Below are 22,702 nucleotides of genomic sequence, written 5' to 3'. Positions count from 1 at the left end.
TAATATGCAGAGATGTAAGATCCAGTTGTGCCCTTAGGTGAAAAGAAAGCCCATGATTTATTTCCACAGGGACGGCAATGCAGCATAACAGCCAATAGCGCTGGCTTGTCAAAGTAATTTTAGCTACCGTCTTTTATTATGTCTTGATGCAAAACCATCAGAATAGAAGACTGTTGCATGTCTCTATTAATTAATCTATTCATGCATCAATTAAAAAGAAATACCTGCCAATATAAGCAGAAGTACAATGAACCTACCTTTAGGTTGTTTAAAGTCTGAGGAACAAGGTTCCTTACTATGTATGTGGATCAAGTTCCAGTCTGGATACTGCACCTTTATGAGCTTTATCTCCACTGAGGCATGAGAAGCCTTTGTATTAAGGGGTAATTAATCTAAATAAAATGAAAATCACAGTGCACCATCAGCAATTCTTCCAGAGGCTCCACTGACATTAAATTGTCCATTCAGTAGTTTCCCCCAGAACAGTCTAAAGCTATTCAGACTGTTACTATCTGCTGAACAGCAGAGCAGTAAGTCCAAGTGGCTGTGACCATTAAAAATGTGAGATCCTGGCTTTTGGACGCTAAGACTAATTTGTCCTCAAGCTTAGATCATCTATCAGCTGGGTATATTTTGTTTAATGGTATGTCATGGTGATGCCACACCTTTACTGTAAGGGGTTCACCATGCTTCAAACAAACTAGTTTGTACAAAGTGTTGTCCATACATGTCTAAAGGCAAAACCATTTATACCTGTTGTGAATGGACAAACTGGGAAGACGGGTTGGAAAGCCTGCCATCATAGACAGGGGGGAGATGCAAGGACTTTTACAAACGAGGATAATGATGTACACTTTTGAGCAGTCTCCCATCAAAAGCATTTGAGGTGTTGCACTCAGTTGTACACACAAAAATGAACAGAAATACAGTAGTTATGTGAAGAATGAAAAAACAGGGCTTGAGAAAAAAGTTCAAATTCTACCTAATTTTACACATCCAACCGCCTGGCCCACGGCCGCCTGAAGTAGACATGCGTGTTGGATTCTTGGGTTCAGGAAGTAACAAATATTGTCCCAAAACCCCTGATTCCAATATTGGAAAGAGGGTGTTAGATCCTGTTAAAGGATCCGCCAGGAACTTTGTTTGAAGCATACTGAGGCTTTTAGGGATTAGTGCCACATTCATTTAACGTTTCAAACAAATTTTCTGTTGGTTTGTTCTCCCTTCACAACCTTATGGAAAAACTTTAAAATCTTTGGACATAGCCTCCAAAATTCCAACATCTGAAAGGTATTTTCAGATGCAGTTCAGTGATCTGATAGGCACTTTATTTGAAGCAAAATAACTCCTTAAGACAGTCTTTAACTGGCCTATTTTAGTATTTGCAGTGTGCTATGATTATAACATGGCCACCAAGTAAAATATTCAGAGGGTGGGTGCAGGTGGAGTAAGCAAGTCGGGCTGTCAGTCATGTCATTTGAGGGAGCTCCCTCTGAGGATGCACAGGCCTCCTCCGAAATGTGTTGTGATCTACTCATTCATCACCGTCAGCGAAGAGGGACCCCTTGTCTTTCACCCCAATACCCCCCACTCCCTGTGAATCTCTTTAACTCTTTGTGTGGCAATCTGTGGCAGTAAATGTCACTCTTCTTCTCTGCCTGCTGTGTTCAGTGGTCCCAGTGCAATGGGTGTTGAAAAAGGCCAGTTGAAGTGTCCCCGCAGCCTGCGCAGGCTTCATTTTGCGAAGAAGTGCGTGTTGTGAAAATAGCGCCCATTCATTCGCTGGTCCTGTTTAGCGCTGGCTACTGGTTGCAATGGAGCCACAGAGTCGTTTAGACAGAGAGAGGGCCCTTGTGGGAGGACACTGGTCTCTTTGTTTTGCTCAATCCCGGGAATGTATGTTGTCCGATTTTGACACATCAGATCATTGTGGTACTAAATAACTAGTGTCTGAGACATGATTAACTGTTGACCCTCATCCAAAAAAAGGGAGAGGCTTCTATGTGGTGGAAAACAGATAAAACAGGCTGCTATCAATGCATACTAACAAGAGAATTAATGAGAGGATACAGCATCCTGTAGAAGCTGGCACCATCCATCTTGACCGTCAGGGAGTTGGACAGAAGTTAGTTGGAGACTGATTGATGATTGAGCCCCTGAGGGAAGGGGCTGAGCAGTCAGGGTCTTACCACGACAGCTAACGTGTATGGAAGCCACCAGGGGGCCCAGGCAGAGAGACTCAGATCCAGAGATGGAGGAAAAGATGCATTTAGCATTTCAAATGAAGCTGAGAAGCCAAGAGTCAGGAGGTCCTCATACATCTTGATGCTCCCCTGATTGATAAGGTGTGAATTTAATACACCAAATGGCTGTCTTTTACAATTGCTCCAGAGCTTGATTATGCAAATGACAGGTATGCTCAGAATCCACAGGAGACCCAAATGGACCTAAATCACTAAAGATTTAAATAAATTGTTGATGGACGGGAGCTCGTCCTGTCACTGCCATTATCTGCTTCCTGTGAATAGTAGCATTCTTCCACAGCCCAGGGCTTTTCCTCCTTGCTGTCTTGGCCTGGCAGGTAGCAGTCAGACACAAAGATGTGTTATTCTCTGCTCAGGATTTTACTACAAATGCAGCTGACAGTGTCCTAAAATTGATAACTTATGGGAGGACATGAGGCATGAGATTTTGAACGTTTAGTGCGAAAATGATTAATTCATTGGTCATTTATCTAAGTAAAATGCAAAACATTCACTGGTTCCTGTGTCTCAACTGTGAAGATTTGCTGCTTTTCTCGCTCTTATACTATTGGAAGTGGAATATCTTTAGACTCTGGACTGTTGGCCAGACAAAACAACATAATGGCATTGACCTTAGGCAAGGGGTTTGTGATAGTTAATTGAAAATAATTAACTGATAATTGAAAATAATTGTTATTCGCAGTCTTTACAGATTAAGATTTCCTGCATCTTCTGATTTCCTGCATTAAAGGATTTTCAATATTGGCCCAAAAATGATTTTTTTTGGGCTCTATATGCTGTATGAATGTGGGCAAAGCTAAGGAAATTATGATTACATAGTAAGTTTCCGCAGGAGAGAGAACATCGGTGTTGAAATGACAAAAAAAGGCCAGTCAAAAGGGTGTTACATTTCAGGTACGCTACTGAAAACGGATGCAGACTTGTCTCCGTGACTATAAGATATTACTGTATTCCTGAGCAGTTCTTTTGCTCTATCTAGTTCCCTCTCATTAGTAGAGACTAAACCACAGCTGCTCCCTCAGAGGATGAAGAGAAGGCAGAATGTTTGAAATCATGATTTGGCAAGCAGTAATGATGAACATTTATTTTACTTCCACATCCAGTGACCCTTTTAAATATACACTTAAAAGCAAGAAGTTGTTTCCTGGGATACACTTGCTTGAACTGGTGCCAGCAGCGCTTTCTGTGGGATCCAGCTGCCCTGTCAATACGTCAAATTAAATACAAATGCCTCATTTTACTTGTGGAAACATTCACTCGGATCCTCATTCACAAAGTTGTTTGGCTTGATGAATAATTGTCTCAAAGTCATATGAACTGTATTTATTCATATGATGAAGCAGGCAAGGAAACAAACGGCCTGTCAGGACTAATTATTTGCTCCAACTGGTTTCTGTGTTTGTAGACGCCACAAAGATGGATCTAAAGCACAGAGAGCTTAACTTAACGAAGGAGCTGGGGGCTTCCAGTGCCTGGTCACTGGTAATGGGTTTGTCTATCCCCTCTACTGATAAGCTTCAGCTACTGACTCATGCATACATTAATATCAAGCAGCTGATAGAAAAGCTCAATCCACTCAGCTGTTGTAGGTGCACAAACCTTGTTCAGAAAACGATACAGGGAGCCTCTAAAAAAAATTCGAGCTATTTTCCAAATACTAGCAACCCCGTGTTTCTTTACTTTTAACGTTTGAACACTAGCTTGTTTTTGCTCAGTGTCTTACTTTATTTACAGGCTTATGGCACAGTCACAAGTTGTTTTAGCGAGACATGCCATAGCCATATAGCCATATATTGCTATTTTCAGGCTATTTTAGTATACTCAGAAACAACACTAGTTGGCATGTCAATGGTACTAGACATATTCTAGTACAATTTTTATGAAAAATAAAAGTTTCACACAAAAAACAAAAGATTTGCAACACAGGGAAAACATCTGTACATGAATGGACAGAAGAGAGTGATATAAGTTATATATGTTACGACTTTTCAGGCCTAAGTCCTGTCAAAAATATATGTACGGTACTTTTGATACTGAAGAGAGAGTCTAAATTTGATGATTTTGTTGCAAGATAGGAAGTGAGGAGCACTTTTCTTACATGATTTCCAAACAGATTTATTGATGTTTACCCTTGATGCAAATCACGGGATACTGATATTGCTGGATAGAGTATGTGATTCCAGGAGCACGTTCATGGTGTATGTGCATTCTGGTTCTGACATTGAGAAGGAAGGGTGCGATTTTGGATGTAAATTGCACCAACCAGTTATTTAATGCTGTTTCAGGACAGCAAGAAAAAACAGGGGAGTGATGACTTATCATTAAACAGGCCTTGGAATCTGACCTGCCAGTCCAAATTTGAGACCCCATGTTGCATCAGATGAAAAGATAGAATCCAAGTAAATATTCCTCATTCTCACGCAGACAAAGCCATATGGTCAGTTATACTGGTAAGGGACTTTGTTAAGCCCTAAAAGGGAGACCTTTGTGTCTTTGCATCAGATAATGTTATTTCCAAGGTGACATCAGAGTCCACATTAGGCCAGGCATGAGGTCAGTGAATATTAACTTCATTTACACATGGCTGCAGACCAGCACAGTGCCACAATGGAGGCCTGCCTGTTGTGTTTAGTAACGTGAGAGCCCCGGCTGACAGGACACTGTCAAGACGGAAGATGGATGATCGCAGCAGTTGACCCCTGATCGCCAGCAGAGTCAACTCTCTGGCCCCCTCTCCCTGCATGACAAAAGAGCCCTCCCCACGGTGCAGCAGCCCTCATCTTCACTTGCACTAACAGGTTCAGACATCTCTATCGATCCCTGCTTCCATATCTCTTGCAATTCTAAGCTTTTCCCTTTTTAGCTATCCAAACTGTGACACAGATGTCTCTTTTGTAATCGCTTGCCTGCTGACTGCTTAAAAGGAATGTGATCAGACAGGCAACTCCATGTCAGAAGACAATATCGGTGGTGTTCTGTGTTGTGTCCCTGTGGCATGCGGGTGAAAGTGATATGTGACTGGTTCCTGGGTCCCGCCGCCTTAAGAGGCAGCAGGGAGGGCCCTGTTGTCAGTGGAGCTGCTCCTCTGGGAGGCTTCAGGCCACTGGCTCTTTACTTCAATCTTCCTTTAAGAGGAAAATCAATAACTTATTATATAACTGTACACTTTTTCCCTTTTACATCCAGAGCGGAGGAAGCAGAACTTAAAATGTGCTAGGGATTGCTCTCCGACCCAAAATTCTGATGTCTTATGTTAAAATAAGTCATTCTCTGCAAAACAGGAGTGCCAGTGTGTGAGAATATAAATACATTTAGGGTTAGGGTTAGGCTGCAACTAATGCTTACTCTCATAAAGTGACGACATATTCTTTAACTTTGTACCTACCTAGACTATTTGGCTTGATACCACTAGGGGGGAATGAGGAAATATATTTTGGTTTGTAACCAGCCCTTTAATAGTAGTCCAGATCTGCACCAGCACTAGTGGTCATCTGAGGCCAAGTGTCTAAGTGTCTTTTGTCAGGGGAGGCCACAGGGTCCTGGCCACAGCAGTGACGAGCAGCTGGTTTGACATTGTTCCATTCCTTTCTGTCGCAGCTCTGGGACCAGAGTAGAGATTGTGGTGGATTTGAATGGGCTGGAGCTGGGTCAGGAGGGGAGGGTTGGTAGGCATCGGCACAATTCACAGATAATGCTCAGTTGCTGACTGGGGACATTTTCAGTGCCAATTTCGCTTGGGCTGCAGGGGGCTATGGATCAGTCAGACCTTTGGACCCTGTGCTTTCATCCCCAGAATGCAGACTACTTGCTTCATCTGCAGTGTCTTTTAGCACAGCTCCCTTTCAGAGCTGACCACCTCATCCATTAAAGGTAGCTGCCTGGCTGGCCCTAAGGGCCATCTCTCCTGTTTCCATATGAGTTAAATGAACTAAACAGAAGACGATTAGGCAGGGACATTTTCCATGTCACTGAGAATCCATTTCAAAATGCTCACTCTGCGCTATAACCTGAAGAAGCAGAGACCTTTTAGGAGGATGGTGCACAGACCCAGATACAGTTCAGGCGGAGTGAGAGGCCATAAATTCACTGATGTAATGAGTTTAATCTAAAAATGCCCTTCATTTTACACCTCCAAATCCATGCAGTAAATCAGCAGGAGAGCTGAAAGAGAAAACAGGTGTCAAAGTTTGTTGTTTGCAATTTGTATTGCTGTCAACAGCAGTACCTAGTAGATGCAGTGGTTTGATGGTCTCAGTTTCAGTCTTGGATTTATCCTGAAAATTAAGGTTTACAGGATAAGACTGACGTTACTCTGTATTTTTCTTGTCAACAAATTGCACGGAAAAGCCAAAACCGACCTCAGTCTGTCTTTCAATACTTTCGGACTTCACTATCGTGTCTATGGCACTCAGCTCCAAGCCTGTTAGTTCCTACTAAGATGTAAATAAATAAAGATGACTCATAAATGTATACTTTATATCAGTGGTTTCAAACTGAAATTGGCTTGGGGCCACTGCTGGTATTGTCATCTCATAGGAGGGCCACTCCAGTGTTCAAGTACTACAAGAAAGTGCAATATTTCTGAAAATATACTTTTTAAAATTTCCATTACTAACATTTTTTCACCATACTGAACCAAAAAAAAAATGCAAAACAGCAGCTTCTATATATTTTTATAGATATTCGTTTTTTAAAAGTTAGTGGAAAATCTTTTTTCCTTACTTTATTTTAAATAACTAATTGTAACCTTGAACTGAACTAACAAATGCAATCCCTGTATACATTTGTACATTACTCTATTTCTTGCCAGATACCTGGCAGCGCTTCTGCTTACACAGCTGAACCACATTTGTCCTGATAGAGGTCACAGTTGAAACCCAGATTACAGCTTCAAGATGGGCATCACTAAGCCAGGACCTGTACTTGCATTTATTAAAGTTCATAGCCAAGAAAAGTTTATCACACAAATATGTGCTTCCAAAAAGGCACATCACCTGACTAAACGCTTTGGACAGCTCTGGGAATGATGGAGGTAATTCTCTAATTCTCTCTAATTGTCCTGTCATGTCTCCTTTTTTCTGTGCCTCTCTGAAATGAGTTTTTAGCTCACTACTACACTGCAAGTCAGTAAGTTGCATTTGCAACACACTCGGGACACTCGCCACATCAGCTGAGAAAGGGATATGCAAACAGCTGGAAAGTGTCACAGTATGCCTTGAAGTCAGCAAAACGCTAATCAAATTCCCGCATTAGGTTTTCAGCAGCAGAAACATATTCATCACCACAGAATATTGTGCCCTTCTCCACAAGAGATCTGCATGCTGTGAAATGACTCAGTTTTTTTCCACAATCTCAGTTTTGTGTAGAAGGCTTTCACACTTCATAAGCTGCTGTGATGAGCTGAGCAGGGCCCTGGAGCTTCAGGTTAAGGATGTTCAGCTCTTGTGTTATGTCAACTAGGAATGCAAGATCCGTGATCCATTTTGGGTCATCAAATTCAGGAACATCCATTCTGCCATCCTCCATGAATCTCTTCACCTCTGCTCTTAACTCAAGAAATCTCTTCAGGACATTTCCTGTGCTGAGCCAGCGCTCCTAAGTAAAGTACATCACCATATGTTGACTCGATTTCATCTAAAAAGGCCCAGAACTGGCAGTGCTGTAAACCCCTGGACCTGATGTTACTGATACATCTCAGGACAACAGACATGACATGTTTATATTTCAGGCATTTGCTGAACAGTGCCTGTTTGTGTATAGTGCAGTTCAGAACAACTGCTGGATCTGCATTTTCGTCCGTTAACTTTCTTTGTATCAGCACTACCGGCCTTTTTTTTTGCCTGTCATGGATGGCACTCCATCAGTTTTAATGCCTATCAGTCTGTTCTATGGCAAATCAGTGCGCTCAATCTCGCCGCACAGCTGCTGAAATACATCCTTGGTTGTGGTACGGCTGTGCATTGGACACAAACTCAGTCGCTCTACTTTCAATTTGAACTGGTCATCAATACCCCGACGAAAATGGGTAACTTAGCCTTGTCGGTTTTGTCTGTGCTTTCGTCAAGTGCCACAGAGTAAGCAGTGAAAACTTTAGCTTTGTTGCGTAACTGTTTGAGATTAAGTTTGAGACCCCTGCTTTAAATTCTTCAATAAGGCTCATTTTTTTCCAAAAAAACAAAACAAACAAAGCTGGGCACTGTAGTTTTTTCGCAAATGTTCCTCAAACTGCAGTTAATAGTACATTTGTTGGGGACTGTTAATACACATTTGTATGTACAAAATCAGGATGGTATGAGGGATTAATTCGAAATAAATAATGGTTTTTCATGGTTGTTTTGTTGTCAGTAAGAAAAATACAGATTATCTACAGCCTTATTCTTTATAGGGTCATTTCACCCAATTTAAAAAAACAAACAAACAAACAAACAAAAAAAAAAAACAGGTATCTAGCCATGCAGATAGTTTTGGTTTAATTTTTCCAAGTTCTGAAGTATCTGTTTCTGAGATTTCTGCCTCCCATCCAATAAAATGGAGGAGAATGAATATCATTTGCAGACATTTGAAAAAAAAAATAAAAATGTGGGTACTTTCCCGTTTATTCTGGGTAATCCACAGAAAAAGCAGTAGACAATTTTGTAGTATCTTTTTCCTCAGTATTCAGTAGTGCCTTCTCTGTATTGTGTTAGAGGCAGAAATCATAGATTCATACATCTCAAATACTGCTTGGTTAAGTGATAAACTGTATGCAAATTTGGGTGAATTGACCCTTTGGTACTCTAAGGTCATATATACTGTAAATAGAGATTAATGCAAGTGACGTTAATCTTAATTTGGATTTGATAAAGTGTCCATTGGTTTGCAGTTTAATTCCAAATTGTCCGACTTTCAGGGTAAACTTACTGAACTGTAGCAATACTTTTCGCACCACAGCAGGAGCATTAGCTTAAATTTTAGTATAACTTAATCAGTGTCTGGCTTTGATCTTCGCAGTGTACAGCCAAGCAGGCATTTCCTTCGGGTTTTCCCTGCTTAGAGGGCAAAGCTGCATGCCCTCCAACATAGTGTAAGGGAATGCTAATCTTCTCTTTGTTTCTCATGGAAAGCTACTTATCTCCTGCTAAGCACAGGTACCTCAGCTGAATGGACCGATTGTCTGTATGTGTGGAGTGTAGCAGCAGCCAGACAGAGTCATTCCAAATATGTGTGGGGTGGAGGGAGGATCCAGCACAATATGACATCAGATTCTTTAACTGTTTAAACGTATGCTTCAATGGCTCCTTTTAATCTTACCTCTCTTCTTTAGCCTCACTGTAACCATGTCCTAGCTTCAACGCTTCTTCCTAGGCTCACTGGAGGTGTTGGTGTTCGAAATGAGCTTGTTTGGAAGGGGTTCGACATTGAGAAACTCTATCTCCGTCCTGCGAAGGGATTATCAGCACCACTTTCTGCCACTGTTTCCCGGAGCTGGGTAGGCACCTTGCCTCTCGTAAGTGGGAGATTAACGTGTCTGCAGGCAAAAACCCAGGCATCTCTTTCTTTACTGGTAGAAAAAAAAAGAAATGGTGCTATGTGCTGGGAGGAAAAAGAAAAAAAAAAAAAACACCAGCTGCAACTGTTGTTACTCCTGTGATCAGACTGAAAAACAAAACATGTCTGAATCTAAAAAATTCGAAGTATAAGGCTCAAGAATTTTTTTGCATAACATTAGAATACTCTGAATATAGTTTAGATGATATAGAGCTACTGCCTTAAACTTAAGAAACAACTCTCTGTCTTCCTTCAAGGTGCGCTTTATTTCTCCCAAACCTTTGCAGCTACAAAAGTCTAAACACTTTTTCCCAGGTCTGCCTGCCTGTGTTGCTTTGAATTTACTCACAAGATGTACTGCCTCTTACATTGCAGGGGAAAACACTACAGGCTTTAGTCCGTAAAAGTGATGCAGCCTTAGTTCAGCATGCATAAAATGCCAGTAAACACAGGCTGATGAATGTCCGCACCAGGGCCTATTTATTGAGGCAAAGAACATAAGTCAGATCTAATAAAAGCAACACGCATAGGCCCAAGGCTACATTAATGCATAAGAAATAAGCTCTGCGTGAGCTATTGACATCCTTCTCTATAATCGTAACGCACGGTCATGGTCCTAATCGAGTGCCCTGAAAGTAAAACTGAAAAACATAAAGCAGGAGTTGGGCTTTTAAATAGCATTTCATGCTTGTCTGAACATCCAGCTAGTCACATGGCATTTTGAAATAGCTGACAGATAATGTTTATAGCAGCAGTAAGACTGGATTGCAGTGTAACAAAAGTGATCAGACAAGTTTGAGGGAGAAACTGCCTTTGTTTCTTTTGCGGGTAGCACTGGATAGCAGGAATATTTCTTTTGATACCAACCGAAATACATCCATAGCACTATTGACATCTGTCAGTTACTGAAAGCCAGTACTTAATTTCTTGTTAATTATATCCACCGAGGAGGTAATGTTTTCAACTGTGTAAGTTGGTTTGTTTGTTTGTCAGCAAGATTACGCAAAAACAACTGAACTGATTTGTACCAAACTTGGTGGAGGGATGGGGCATGGGCCAGGGAAAAACCCATAAAATTTTGGTCCAGAGGGAATTTTTTATCACTTTTCTTTATAAGGGATAGGGTATTTTTGCCTTGGCAATTATAGACACTGTAATTAGGCAAATTTCTTTGCTAGCTGCTCTCTGTTCTTTCCAGTCTCTGGGTAATATGTCTGGTATTCCTGTGCGGGAATACTACCTGGCCACAGGTCTAATGTGTGAAAACCTGATTTCACACATTGACTTAGGAAAATGCAATATATATATGTGCAACACACTTAAAATCAAGGTCCTGAAACTAGATTTTGACACAGGACTCTTTTCAAGTCAGGCCTCAACAAGGAAGACCCACTTTAAAGCCCCTATCACTTTTGTGCTTCATGGTCCATATTCCCAAATTAGCACATCTAGTTGACACACATTAAAGCTTTTGGGGTCACTGGAGTTTCAAGGGCCTGGGGAAGTTGTCCCATCCGAAAGGTTGGTAATCTAGCCTTGCATCTGAAAAGTTTGACTTTTGTTGTTAAATGAAAAAAAAAAAAAAAAAAATCTTTGATAAAATATTCTAAGTCAAGTTTCACCAACTGTCTATTTGTCTGTGACCTCATCCCAGCAAATGGAAATTGCTCAGCTGTCTGTGTGTGTCTAACGAAGTTTTGTGTTGCAAAAAAAGTACCATTTTGCTATTGGTATTGGTAACAAAACTCTGCAATCTCTTTGTAATTGAAACCTGAATATAGAAGTAATATATAGATACAGGAGCATTTCAAACAATATCAAACCATAGGAAGGCAGCTCAGCATTTGGGGTCAAAATCAGACAGACACAGAGGAAAACACAGTAGGAGGAAACATACTTAAAAAAACCCCCAGATGACAGGCTCTTCATCGTACCATGCCCGTGTTCAGAGATGATACTGTATTTTTAAAGACATTTCCCTATCGGACTGGCAACTATGTTACAGAAAGCAATGGTGTTTTTTTGGAAATAAGAAAATAAACTGTTTCCTTTATCATGCTTGACCCGTTCCACCTGGCATTCATCAGTGACGGGGCCTGCATGTTGGTCCTGTCGGCTGCTCTCCTCCCTCTGCCTCTTTTATCACTCTAACGGGGTGCTATCTCCAGCTTGCTCTCTTTGGGTCTCTGCAGCCCTGCTCGGCTCCCTTCAGAGAGCATTCTTTCCACATCCATCCCGACACAGGGGTGGATTTAACACATAATCAGGCCGGACGGGAGGGCAGGCTGAGAAGGGAGGAGGCCCGGCCTTGACAGGACTCATCATGCTAAAACCGTGGAGACAGAAAGGCCCACAATAGTCAGTCTCACTCTGGCTCTGGCAGTCTGCAAAAAAACGAGGGAATCTCCCACATTCACACACAGCAGCTCACTTTGACCTCCATCTGCAGCAATATTGAGACAGATGGGGAGAAACTCTATATCCCAGCTGACCTGCTTGGACAAACCAGTCCCCTCCGTGCTGAGTGGTAATAAGGATTGTAACCTTGATTGGATTTGTGGGTTGTAAGCAAGCAAAGACACTCATTCTCCAGCCTTTCAAAGACAGGTGATCATTAGAAATGTTTTTGATACTGGCACCTGAGTTTCGGTACCAAAACCAAAACAATACTTGATAGTAACGCTGAAATCAAACTTTCTAAATCTGCATTGCCACAACTGTCCGTAAGAGGTAATGTTGGGGAGAAACTTAATATCCCAGCTGCCCTGCATGGACAAGCCAGTCCCCTCCATTCTGAGTAGTAATAATACTTGATACTTTACTTTCTGATAACTAATGCCAGTGTTTCCCATACATTGATTTATTTGTGACGACCCCCCACAATTTCAACCTTTGACTGCCAAGTGTTGATTTTCAATTTTTTTTTTCTTACTATTTCAAATGGGTAAAGTCTTAATTCAGTGCAGAGCTGCACACAGTGCATGGATTTACACTGCAGCCCCTCTTTTCCTCGCTCTCACTCTCACAAACACATTGACGGACCTGTCTGTGAAAAGCCCCTCCGCTCTGTGTAATCTCTAAATCAAAACATGATCACACGTGGGAGGAAGGATTGTTGTTGGCTTTTCCCCGCAGAGAAGACGGCTAGCATAGCTGCTAGTTAATATCGACTGCTCGTGCAAGTGGATAACATTAATGTTAATTTTTTAACTCTGATGCTGAATGTTTGCTCCCTCAATCCAGATGAATATTGAAAAATCTTTCCAAAGACAGTCTGGACCAGAGGTATTAGAGTATTTAGAAACTTAAGAAAACACATGTGGGAATGCTGAACAGTCCCACCAGTTTGATTAGATATCCAGTTCATTTGTTTCGAATATTTCCAGGCTACAACCAGTGCTGCTGTGGCAGCTGAACCAGCAAGAAAGGGGTCAGGAAGGGATAGGTGTAGCTAATGAAGAGAGAGATGTAGGAGAGGACGAGGACAGCCGCCAACATGCTGTTGTTGGAGAGCTAGCTAGGGCAGAAGCAACAGGTGAGATTGACAGCAAACAGCGAAAGAGCTATATATCGTTCACTTCTTTATTTGTAACAAAGTACTTGGCAATTACAATATTCACAATGGAGCCCCTTATATACGGTATTTTTTAATGACAGTGTAGGTGCCACAAATAGAATTCAATTCTGAGGGAAACACAGCTAAAGCTCAAATCATACTTTCTAAATCTACATGGTCCGTAAGAGCCCTTGTCATATGTCCATATCTACGAGGGTTTGTACGAGTGCTTTTGTGGATATCTCCATACAGGCAAAATAGATGACCACATGGACGCTACAGATGGATCAAAAACACTGACTGATTTTGACCTAGCACTCCTTGGTCTGGTTTGACAGTTGACAGGTCTTGATATTTGATCCTATGGACACATTTCAGTTGGTACCCTGAAAAGTGTTGAGTTTCACCAACCATGCCTAATGAATAAAATAGAAAACTACAGAGAGAAAACAAAGAGGGGAAATTTGGAATTTGATCTGTCAGCAAAGGCACAAGATTAAGATGTTGTCACCCCATGGCTCTCGGTTGTAATAAAGATGGTAACCTTGATGGTAATTAGATTTGTGAGTTGTAAGCAAGGGAGTTTGGTTTTCAGTTTCTGAGAACACTAGGGCCTGGATACCCTTTAATAGCTCATAAAGCTCAAAATATACTTTCTGCATCTGCATAGCATTAAGAAGCCACATGATATAAATACTGTCATCTTCACTTCCACAAGGGGCTCGAGGAATCTGACCAAGAATAATTGGTCAGCGTAATAGCAAGATTCTGACCAAGCATTCTTGGTTATATTCAGTACATTATAGTTTTTGATTCTTGATGCTATGGACGTATTTTGACTGGCACTTTATGTTATTACCTGCCCCAGCAAATACATAGAAAACTGGAAAAACTACATGGAAAATGAAAACACCAAATTTGGAATCTGATCTGTCAGCAAAGGCACAAGATTAACTGAGGAAATAAAGTGCCATGGCATCACCCTCAGACAAGGAAAATAATTATTTTCTATTTTGGCCAAGAAAGGATATGTCAGGCTGTCACGTAAGGAGTCATTGCTGCTCTCCCCCTCTCTCTCTGTCCCTCACCCAGACTGTCATGACACTGCCAAAGAGAAATTGGATGTAATTCAAGAATGTTAAGAAGCTCAGCTCAGAGGAAAAAGAAATAAACCGAGATCTGAAAAAAAATACTGAAATCTGTTTTTCCCTTTTTTGTGTATGTATGTCTGCATAAGATAAGGAGACTTTGTTTTACTCTCTGGGCCAGTGTGTGCTGTGATTGAGACAGTACAGTCACAGGAGTGTTTGATTATCTATATCCCACTACTCTGAGGACCTCTCCTTTCTCAGGCTCCTCTTCCTCTCTCTGTATAAAATTGCTGACTGCATCTTGTCCCCCCACGTATCACTGAATGAAAGTGCTTGACCACTGGAAGGGAAATCACAGATGCTGGCTCTGTAGCCTGCTGAGGAGTTGGCTGGAATGTAAGACTTGGATTTTTTTTTCCTGCTTAACCTCAACCCACTTCTCTAAGGATTGACTAATTTCTCAGTGTCGTAAATAAGCCGGCTGTTGTGTCTGCCATTGGGCTTTTTTAGCAGGTCCGTGTTAACAAATACAAGCCATTGGTCGCTCTTCATCTGTGCCTGAAGAAGACCAAACTTACATAAATGGGCCCTTTTTTCAAGGAGAGTCACACTTATACACTTCATCCTTTCAAATGCAATTACAAATTGGACTGTAAGTCCTCTTGTCAAAGTCAGTGCAGGTTGTAAAGAGTCTGGGGTTTTGTAGAATGTTTTAACATGTTTGTGTGTCAGTGTTTGCCAGTAAGGTGTCAGTCATTTTGTCAGTTAAGAGGCTACTGGATGAATAGACTTGGTGTAATTGCTTTGTAGATATTTCCAGAAGGAAAGTGTTGCCGCAGGGACAGTTGACAAAGAACCTCTCTCTCACTATCATCCCATTTTTGTGTCTCAGACTAAGAGCGTCTCTCGGCATCTGGTGCCAGGAATGGGAATTCGCCAGCAGCGAGTCATTGTGCAGTCGCTGGGACAGGAATGCTGGGCCGGGAAGGCTGTGTTTGTACTTGTCACTCAATGCACTGCCAGTGGTGGGGAGAGCTGCAGAACCACTTACGTGCCCATGTCATACAGGCATTTGATTTTTGAGGCCTCATTTGCCGCCTTGTTGGTTCTGTAAACATTTCTGGGTGCCAAAGCCAGTCAGACACACTGATAAACACATGGGCTGTCACTGAAGAAAGCATGGAAAATGAACTGCGTTTTGCTCGTGAATATGATTTAAACAAAAAGCAAAGTTTATTAAAACAGGGGCCTTATTTTTGTAGTTTTGGCCATCATTTCTATAAATTATAACTCTGAGTTTATCAAAGTAATTTGTCAGTTTGGGGAATATGGCAACATGTCAACAGCAAAGTCCAGTGGGGCAAGAAACACAAGCACTCAGACAATCCTACAAGTCATAAACAAGCCAGTATTTACATTAGCATTGGTGCCAATAACGACCATTCTAAGCAGATAAGGTATTGGTCATTATTATTATTATTATTATTATTATTTCTCTGTTCTGTTCTGTCCATTTGCTGCTGTGAGCTAACATTGAATAAAGGTACTGTAGATAAAATGCCAATTCCTGCATGCGCTTCTCAAGAAATGCATTATGATATGAAGGTAGAAATAGATAATAAGAGGTTTTGGTTTGTGAGTAAAAAGTTGGAGCAACCCACAGCTGAAGTGGTTGGTAAAGTACAAAGCCCCCTTAGGGTCAGCTGAGAAAAAAAAGAGCCATGTGTAAATCTGAACTCTTGGTGCCATTGGTTTTGCAACTGATTTGCAATCTGTTGGCATGGTTTAAAAACCATGCTCTCGGATTGGCAATCTGTGGGCACAGATGCAAATCCATGCGCACGGATTATGAATCCGTGACCCCGGTTTATAAACTGTGTGCATGGATTTGTAAACTAAGAGTACAGATTTTCATATGGCTTTTTTTTTTCCTCAGCTGACCCCAGAGAGGCTCTGTATTTAAGTGATGCAGAACCATGAGCAAAACCTTTTCCCTTGAATATAATTTAAATTTTCACAGACCTAAAAAAACACATTGGTGTATTTGTTGCCACTTGTAGTTACGATTTAAAGTGTAATTACAGCAGTGTTTAAATTTGCAAAAAAATAGCAGTGGTTTTGGATCAGTACATGATATCAGTTGATATCCTGAGTTTAGGTTTTGGAATCAGTAAGGGGGAGAAAAAGCAGCCTCTAACCAATAGAAATACTAAGGAAGCTGTAAAAATTAGAGTGAAGTAATAAAACGGGGTTATTCCTTAAAGTTTTTCTTACTTTTGAAAGCCCAACCTTCCCAGGCTATGTATTTGTCTTAATCTGCACTGTGGACCCTCTCCTTTGCTGGAGTGGTGGATGCAGTGAAGACAGCCCACGTCCCTGCCAGGCTTTCCCCCTCCGCACATTGGCCACCCAGCAGATGAGCTCTCAGAAACCCAAAGGCAAACAGACCCGCTGGCTTATCAGAATGTTTAAACAGTACAGCATGGTGGGAGAAAGCAGTGACTTAAACAGGATCTAGCCAATCTTTAACCTGCTGCAGAAAGTCCTTCAGTGTCATTATCAACATCCATGGGGGAGTGTTTACACAAGTATCAGATACTGTGAATAGACACAGTTTACTTTACAGTTTGTCATACTTTATCACTATAACTGTACGTACAGTAAAAAAACATCTTAATATCATGAGTAGACACTTGTAGACTGTATATGTTTCACCTGATCAGCATTCAAGGCCACTGCTCGCAGCTTCGTTGCAGCTCAGCTTTCAATTCATAGCTCAAAAAGGTAAAGAACGATTAGGGATAAAATCATGTTTTTCAATTTTTTTCCTCTTGGGAAACAATAATTGTTGTTGTTTCATGAGGCTGTGTCAGTGTGATAAATGGAGAATGACAGTGCTTTATTGTAGCTTAAATAGGTATATCCTGATCTCTGTCTTCCTCTTCGTGCTGCTCTGGAAGTGTTAAAATGAGAAAACTTTGCCTCCTCTATGCTTCTTATTCCTGACCTGTCACAAGAAGTGGTGGTCAAATTCCATAAGAAACACTAGAACATAACTGAGATCTGTAATGGCGGGAACCCATTATGAAAATCATTGCTTATTTCCCCCAGTGGCTCGTGAAAAATGTTTTTTCCAGTATAATTCAATAGTTTGTATGAAGAGCTATTTAGTCTTTTAGGAATCGTGTGGCCCAGATTACAGTTTTGCAAGCGGTCACTGTGGATTAGCTGACCTTAAGGCTAAAATAGCCAGACCCAGAATAGACATTTTATTCCTTGCTAATATTTAAACATTATCTCAACGAACACATGTGACTCATAGTGAGTTTGCTATGAATCACTGTGTTTGCTTTCCAATAATTTTCTGTCTTTGTCATTACTTGTTTTCATGTCTCTTTTGGGAACTGAGAAGCAGTCATAACCTCAGAAAAATGATGAGTGAGTGAATTAGTTGGGTTTAAGAGTGTAATTCTTAAATTACTGTCTCACCACACAGACAGTGGTGAATCTTTCTTGATTACTCATATCAGTCTCAGGTTTGTATACATTCTTGGTCAAAGGTAAAATGTTGAAATGATCCATGTACTTGTTTTCGATATATGCACTAATCTCTGTTCTCTACAGAAGAATGTTTCCTATCAGAGATAGGACTTGTTGTAAACAAGCCAGACCCCTTTGCTGACCTGAAGATTTTCAGAATAAAAATAGCCTTGTTATTTTCATCTCAAAGTGAGAGGTTGTAGTCTATCCCAGGGTGAAGGCTTCAGTATGATGCCGTGTCCTGGCTCAGCCTGCTTGATGAAGCCTGAGGGGGCAGGTTCATTCAAATACTGGCTGCTTCAAGATGTGACCACAATGGTTTGTTCTGTTATGTCCTCCTCATGATGTGAATTCAAGTGCAAAGCGAAGACTTTTTCAGACTATGTTTGCACAGGACTAATATCACCCCGAGACATTGAATATAATCCTTTGTGAACCTGGCTCAGATGGGGTTTACTAAATAAAAATTGCTGAGAATTCAAGGTATCAGTTAAATTTAGGGGGTGGTTATCTTTTGAAATTTTTCTATAAGAGCATGGCCATATTAACACATTAGGGAGCCCATGGGTAAAAAGGAGCTGTAGGGCGCACTGACGCCTAAACCCAATGGCCCCCAGCCATTTTGACTAGAAATGCTGGAATACTGCCTGGCTACAAGTTTGCAGTGTGTCAAATTAATTTGTACTAAATAGATAAACAGAGATATACTTACGAATGTACACCAGTGTTATATGATCTATGGTGTTTCATTGTTTTTTGAGGGGAAAAAAAACTATAAACTTTGATATTATTTTACCTCTAACAATTATTCAGATGAATCAAGCTCAGAAGTTTTGAACGGAAAATCACTCTTTACTGGAACTGAAATTTCATTATGCAGAGATTTGGGAGTGACTGATAAATTGCATGAGATCCCCAACTTATATGGTTTATAACTTTGTGTTTTTGTCTTTGTCCCCCTCTATTTCCCGTGGACTTCTTCTTTTTTTCTTCCTTCCACAGCATGCGGTCGTGGTTTCTACAAGTCTTCCTCCCAGGACCTCCAGTGCTCTCGTTGTCCAGTGCACAGCTTCAACGACCGCGAAGGCTCCTGGCGCTGCGACTGCGAGGACGGTTACTACCGAGCACTCGCTGACCCTCCGCCTGTGGCCTGCACAAGTAAGTCTGCCATGCCGTTGCTAGGTAATAACAGCACAGGCCACTCGGCGGGATCTGAATTTAAACAGTCACACATGCAAGGGAATAAACACACTCTGGTCCACAGGCCAAACCTGTTCAGTCTTTCTGCAGTGGTCTCATGAAAGCCCCAGATGTGTTCCATAGCAGTTCGTCTGCCTCCCAGTATGTCATTATAATTATGTTTGCTGGTTTGCATGTCTGTTTTCTGTCTTAGCTGGTTGCTAATGATGAGAGGAGCAATTTGCCATTTCCCGTCAGAAAGATTGCAATTACAGTCAGCAGCGGCAGCCCATGCGGCACCCTGTGTCTTCATTTGTCCTGGCCAGTGTAACAGTTATGTGACAGCCATTGATGGCTTATTTACACAGGCCGGGGGATTCAGTCTGAGGGTGGGGCTCATTTGCTTCCAAATCCATTCTCAAACATATGTTATTTCAAGGTGCTTCTGGATGTTTTTTTTTTTTTTTATTCCATTGCCTTCAGCCAATGTGCACCCGGATTGGCACACCCCAGCGGGGCAATGTTAGCTCTCCTGCTTTATCTGGAGGTAAACAGCAACCTTAAACATAATCTCGGCACCTTATCTGTGTGCCTTCATTCTAATGATAATGTATCACAAGACTCGTGGATAGGCCCACTGGCTTCTGGCAGCGAGATATACACTTCTTCTTTTTCTTTTTCATTATTTTTTTCTGATGTATCTATTAAGAAGAACAGATAAATTAGCATTTCAGATTCCGGTAATTTATTTTGTACCATTTTCTGTTGATTAAAAACAGCAAAAACAGATATGCATATGCAGGAAAATCAGCATGCCTGGTTCACATCCTGAGTGGTGCTGCTTTTTCCCTGAACACCCAAACTAGGCCAAGTCAGAATCTCTAATGTGTGCGTGTGTGTACATTTGTGTGTGTTTGTTTGTGACAGAGAAGAGACTGCTGGTGAGATATTATGCAAGTAGTATAATTTTATAGGGCTCCATTGGGTTGTCGAGGCATTAAATCGGAGAATCAAAGAGACGATTATATGGATTGCAGTTTGGATTTAATGTTGTCAATTTCATAAGAAAATGATTGTTTGTCATTTATGGGTGTCTCCAAAGCAGTGTGTTGAGCACCATCTCTGTCTCTGCCTGCCCTAAAGCTCTTTCCATTTACTTCAGCATATCCTCAGTGCACAGGTGTGTTTGTGCTGCTAGACGTTATTTGGCAGAAGCCTTGAATGTTTTCCAGCCTTTTCATTGATTTTTTTAAATTCCATTTTGGAAGAATAATAATTCTGGTGGTTGTAGGTTTATGATATAAGTGTTCAAATATTAACAACAAACATATTGTAATTAAAACAGAGTGAGATAGAGGGATGCAAGAAAAAATGTTTAATTGTAACTTGGGTAGGAACATTATCTATCTCTCATTAATGAGCTACGGTTTCCCACATCCATCTTCAAAATATCAGCCTCCTATTTTGCATTTCAGCTGGCTATTTTCCCCTCCATGCTTGACAAATTTCGAAGTAATGTTTTTAGTATTTGGGTCTGTCTCAAACTGCTGTTAGTATATTAGCTAGTGTACTGTCCAGAGAGTCAGCCATTTCCTTTTTGTCCCAGTGCTAAAATGGTTACTGTGAGCTGGATTTACGCTCCCCAAAGAAGTAGCAGAATTTACAGTCTGAGTTCCATCACATACTATATACTTATTCTAATTATGTTTTCAGCATAGAGTCTGACCACTCTGGAAAAATGAGAAAACAATTGTGCGAAAATGCCAGAATGCTGACCAAAATCACATTTTAGTAATGTTGATGGACACAATTGTCCCACAATAGAATTTACAATGGAAATGAAGGAGCTACACGCTACTTAAAAAAAGAACAAAAAAAAAAAGAAAAGTGGACCGTGTTGGGAGCACTCTGGCTACAGCACCAATAACAAAGAAATTAAGTCATGAACCATCAATACAAGTCACTGCTGGGGTAGTTTTCAAATTTAAAATTGTCAGTAGTTTTCCTAATTTTCAGTTTGATTAACATCTATAAGCATATGGCTTGTGTCATTTCAAAGGCTGGTCTACTGCAGCTTCCCCAGAAAGCCTAGTGTCCCAAAAGCCGCTGGTTTATTGGGTATCAACTGAATTGTGTTAACTGATGAATAGCAAATTGTTTGCAAATATGCACTGCTAAAGGGAAACATCCACTGAAATGATAGGTGATAGGTAATACTAAATGCACAGAGCTTGCAACAGGGTGGGCCGGAGAGAGAGCTCAATAGGGGCCCGAAGCTAATTTTTTCCCCGGGGCCCCCTAGAGTGATAATTCAACTATGGTCATTTCCTGTTTGTAGAAAACAGGAAGTGTATTAAGACACCTTGCTCGAGTTAGAAATGTTGTTTTTGTGACACCATTATGAAGCGCTGCCTTGCAATCCCTTCGCATGTGATTGACTTGTCAGTGTCCCGATGTTGATTTAAGCACTGACTAAACACATTTCTCTGTATAGTGATTTACTACCTGCTGAAGATAAGAAACCCAAATGAGACACTCCCTTTCCCTCGGTTTCCTTTGAATAGCTGGAATATATCCTTAGCACTTTTCATTTAAAAAGAGAATCGGTAAAGAACTAGGGCAATCTTTGATTTAAAAGGAATAAAGTGGACCCTTGCTCATTTCAATACACTCATTGGTTGTGCTGCCACATTCTTACTTGGTCTGGTGTGACCAGTAGCATATAGTGGCTATTGTTAGCTTATGTTAGCAAACTTTAGAAACATTCTGTCTTGCAGTGTAACTGACATTAGTGAGTATATTTGCCTATTTTATGATTTTATGACTTCTCTACTTGCACTACATTTAGCATTAACATTTCAATGTTTTCATTTCAAAAGTAAAACAAGAATTAAACATACTGTACTTTAAAAGGAGATATGTTTGTTTGCTGCATGTGATAAGATTCCTTTTATCCTTAAGGTCAGTTCATGGTTTCTCTGATGCATGTCCGCAAGCATCTGCTCTTATCCACGTGATATAAATTTCATCATCTGCCCAAGTCCATGTGGAACCTGTGTAGATGGCTGCATGCATCCCAAAATCTGAGTTTCCATGGACTATCCACACTGTGAGCACGCCGTCTACATGTGGGCCAGACAACTAAACTGGGAGCTTGTTTCATGCTCCAAATATATGTACTGTGTATATCCTTGGTTATGGTATTCATGTTAAGTAGTCACACACACTGGTATCTTTTTTTGAGTAATATTATAATTTTTTTGACTTTTTCATGTTGTTCAGCCAAATACAACAAACAAGGGAGCGCTTCTTGCCCTCAGGAGGTTGCATCATGTTTTCTAGTGCACGTGCCCCCTGTCTGTAGTAACAATAGAAGTGCGTTCGCAGACGACATCCATTCAAGGGCAAGCAGAAACCATGAATTTGCTTTTAGTCAGCCCGCCAAATGATGAAGCCAACTGAATCTAGGAAAGTGAAGTGCCACTATCTGATAAGGGTCTCTTTTGAACACAGTGGGTGCTGTTGAGCAAAACTTACGTATTCTT

At 41.0% G+C, this 22,702-nt stretch overlaps 1 protein-coding gene across 2 annotated transcripts in view; it reads left to right on the top strand.

The window, feature by feature from the left end:
• The window catches only part of epha7 (eph receptor A7), a 97,952-nt gene that overhangs the window by 4,134 nt on the left and 71,116 nt on the right, over positions 1 to 22,702 (top strand). For both annotated transcript variants that reach the window (XM_040124921.1, XM_040124920.1), the window contains exon 4: positions 18,981 to 19,136. In XM_040124921.1, the coding sequence (XP_039980855.1) occupies positions 18,981 to 19,136 (156 nt within the window). The remainder of the gene's footprint in view (positions 1 to 18,980; positions 19,137 to 22,702) is intronic.

This window comes from Xiphias gladius, chromosome 4, assembly GCF_016859285.1.
Source record: "Xiphias gladius isolate SHS-SW01 ecotype Sanya breed wild chromosome 4, ASM1685928v1, whole genome shotgun sequence".
Taxonomy (NCBI): Eukaryota; Metazoa; Chordata; class Actinopteri; order Istiophoriformes; family Xiphiidae; genus Xiphias; species Xiphias gladius.
This window is presented reverse-complemented; position numbering and strand designations above follow the sequence as displayed.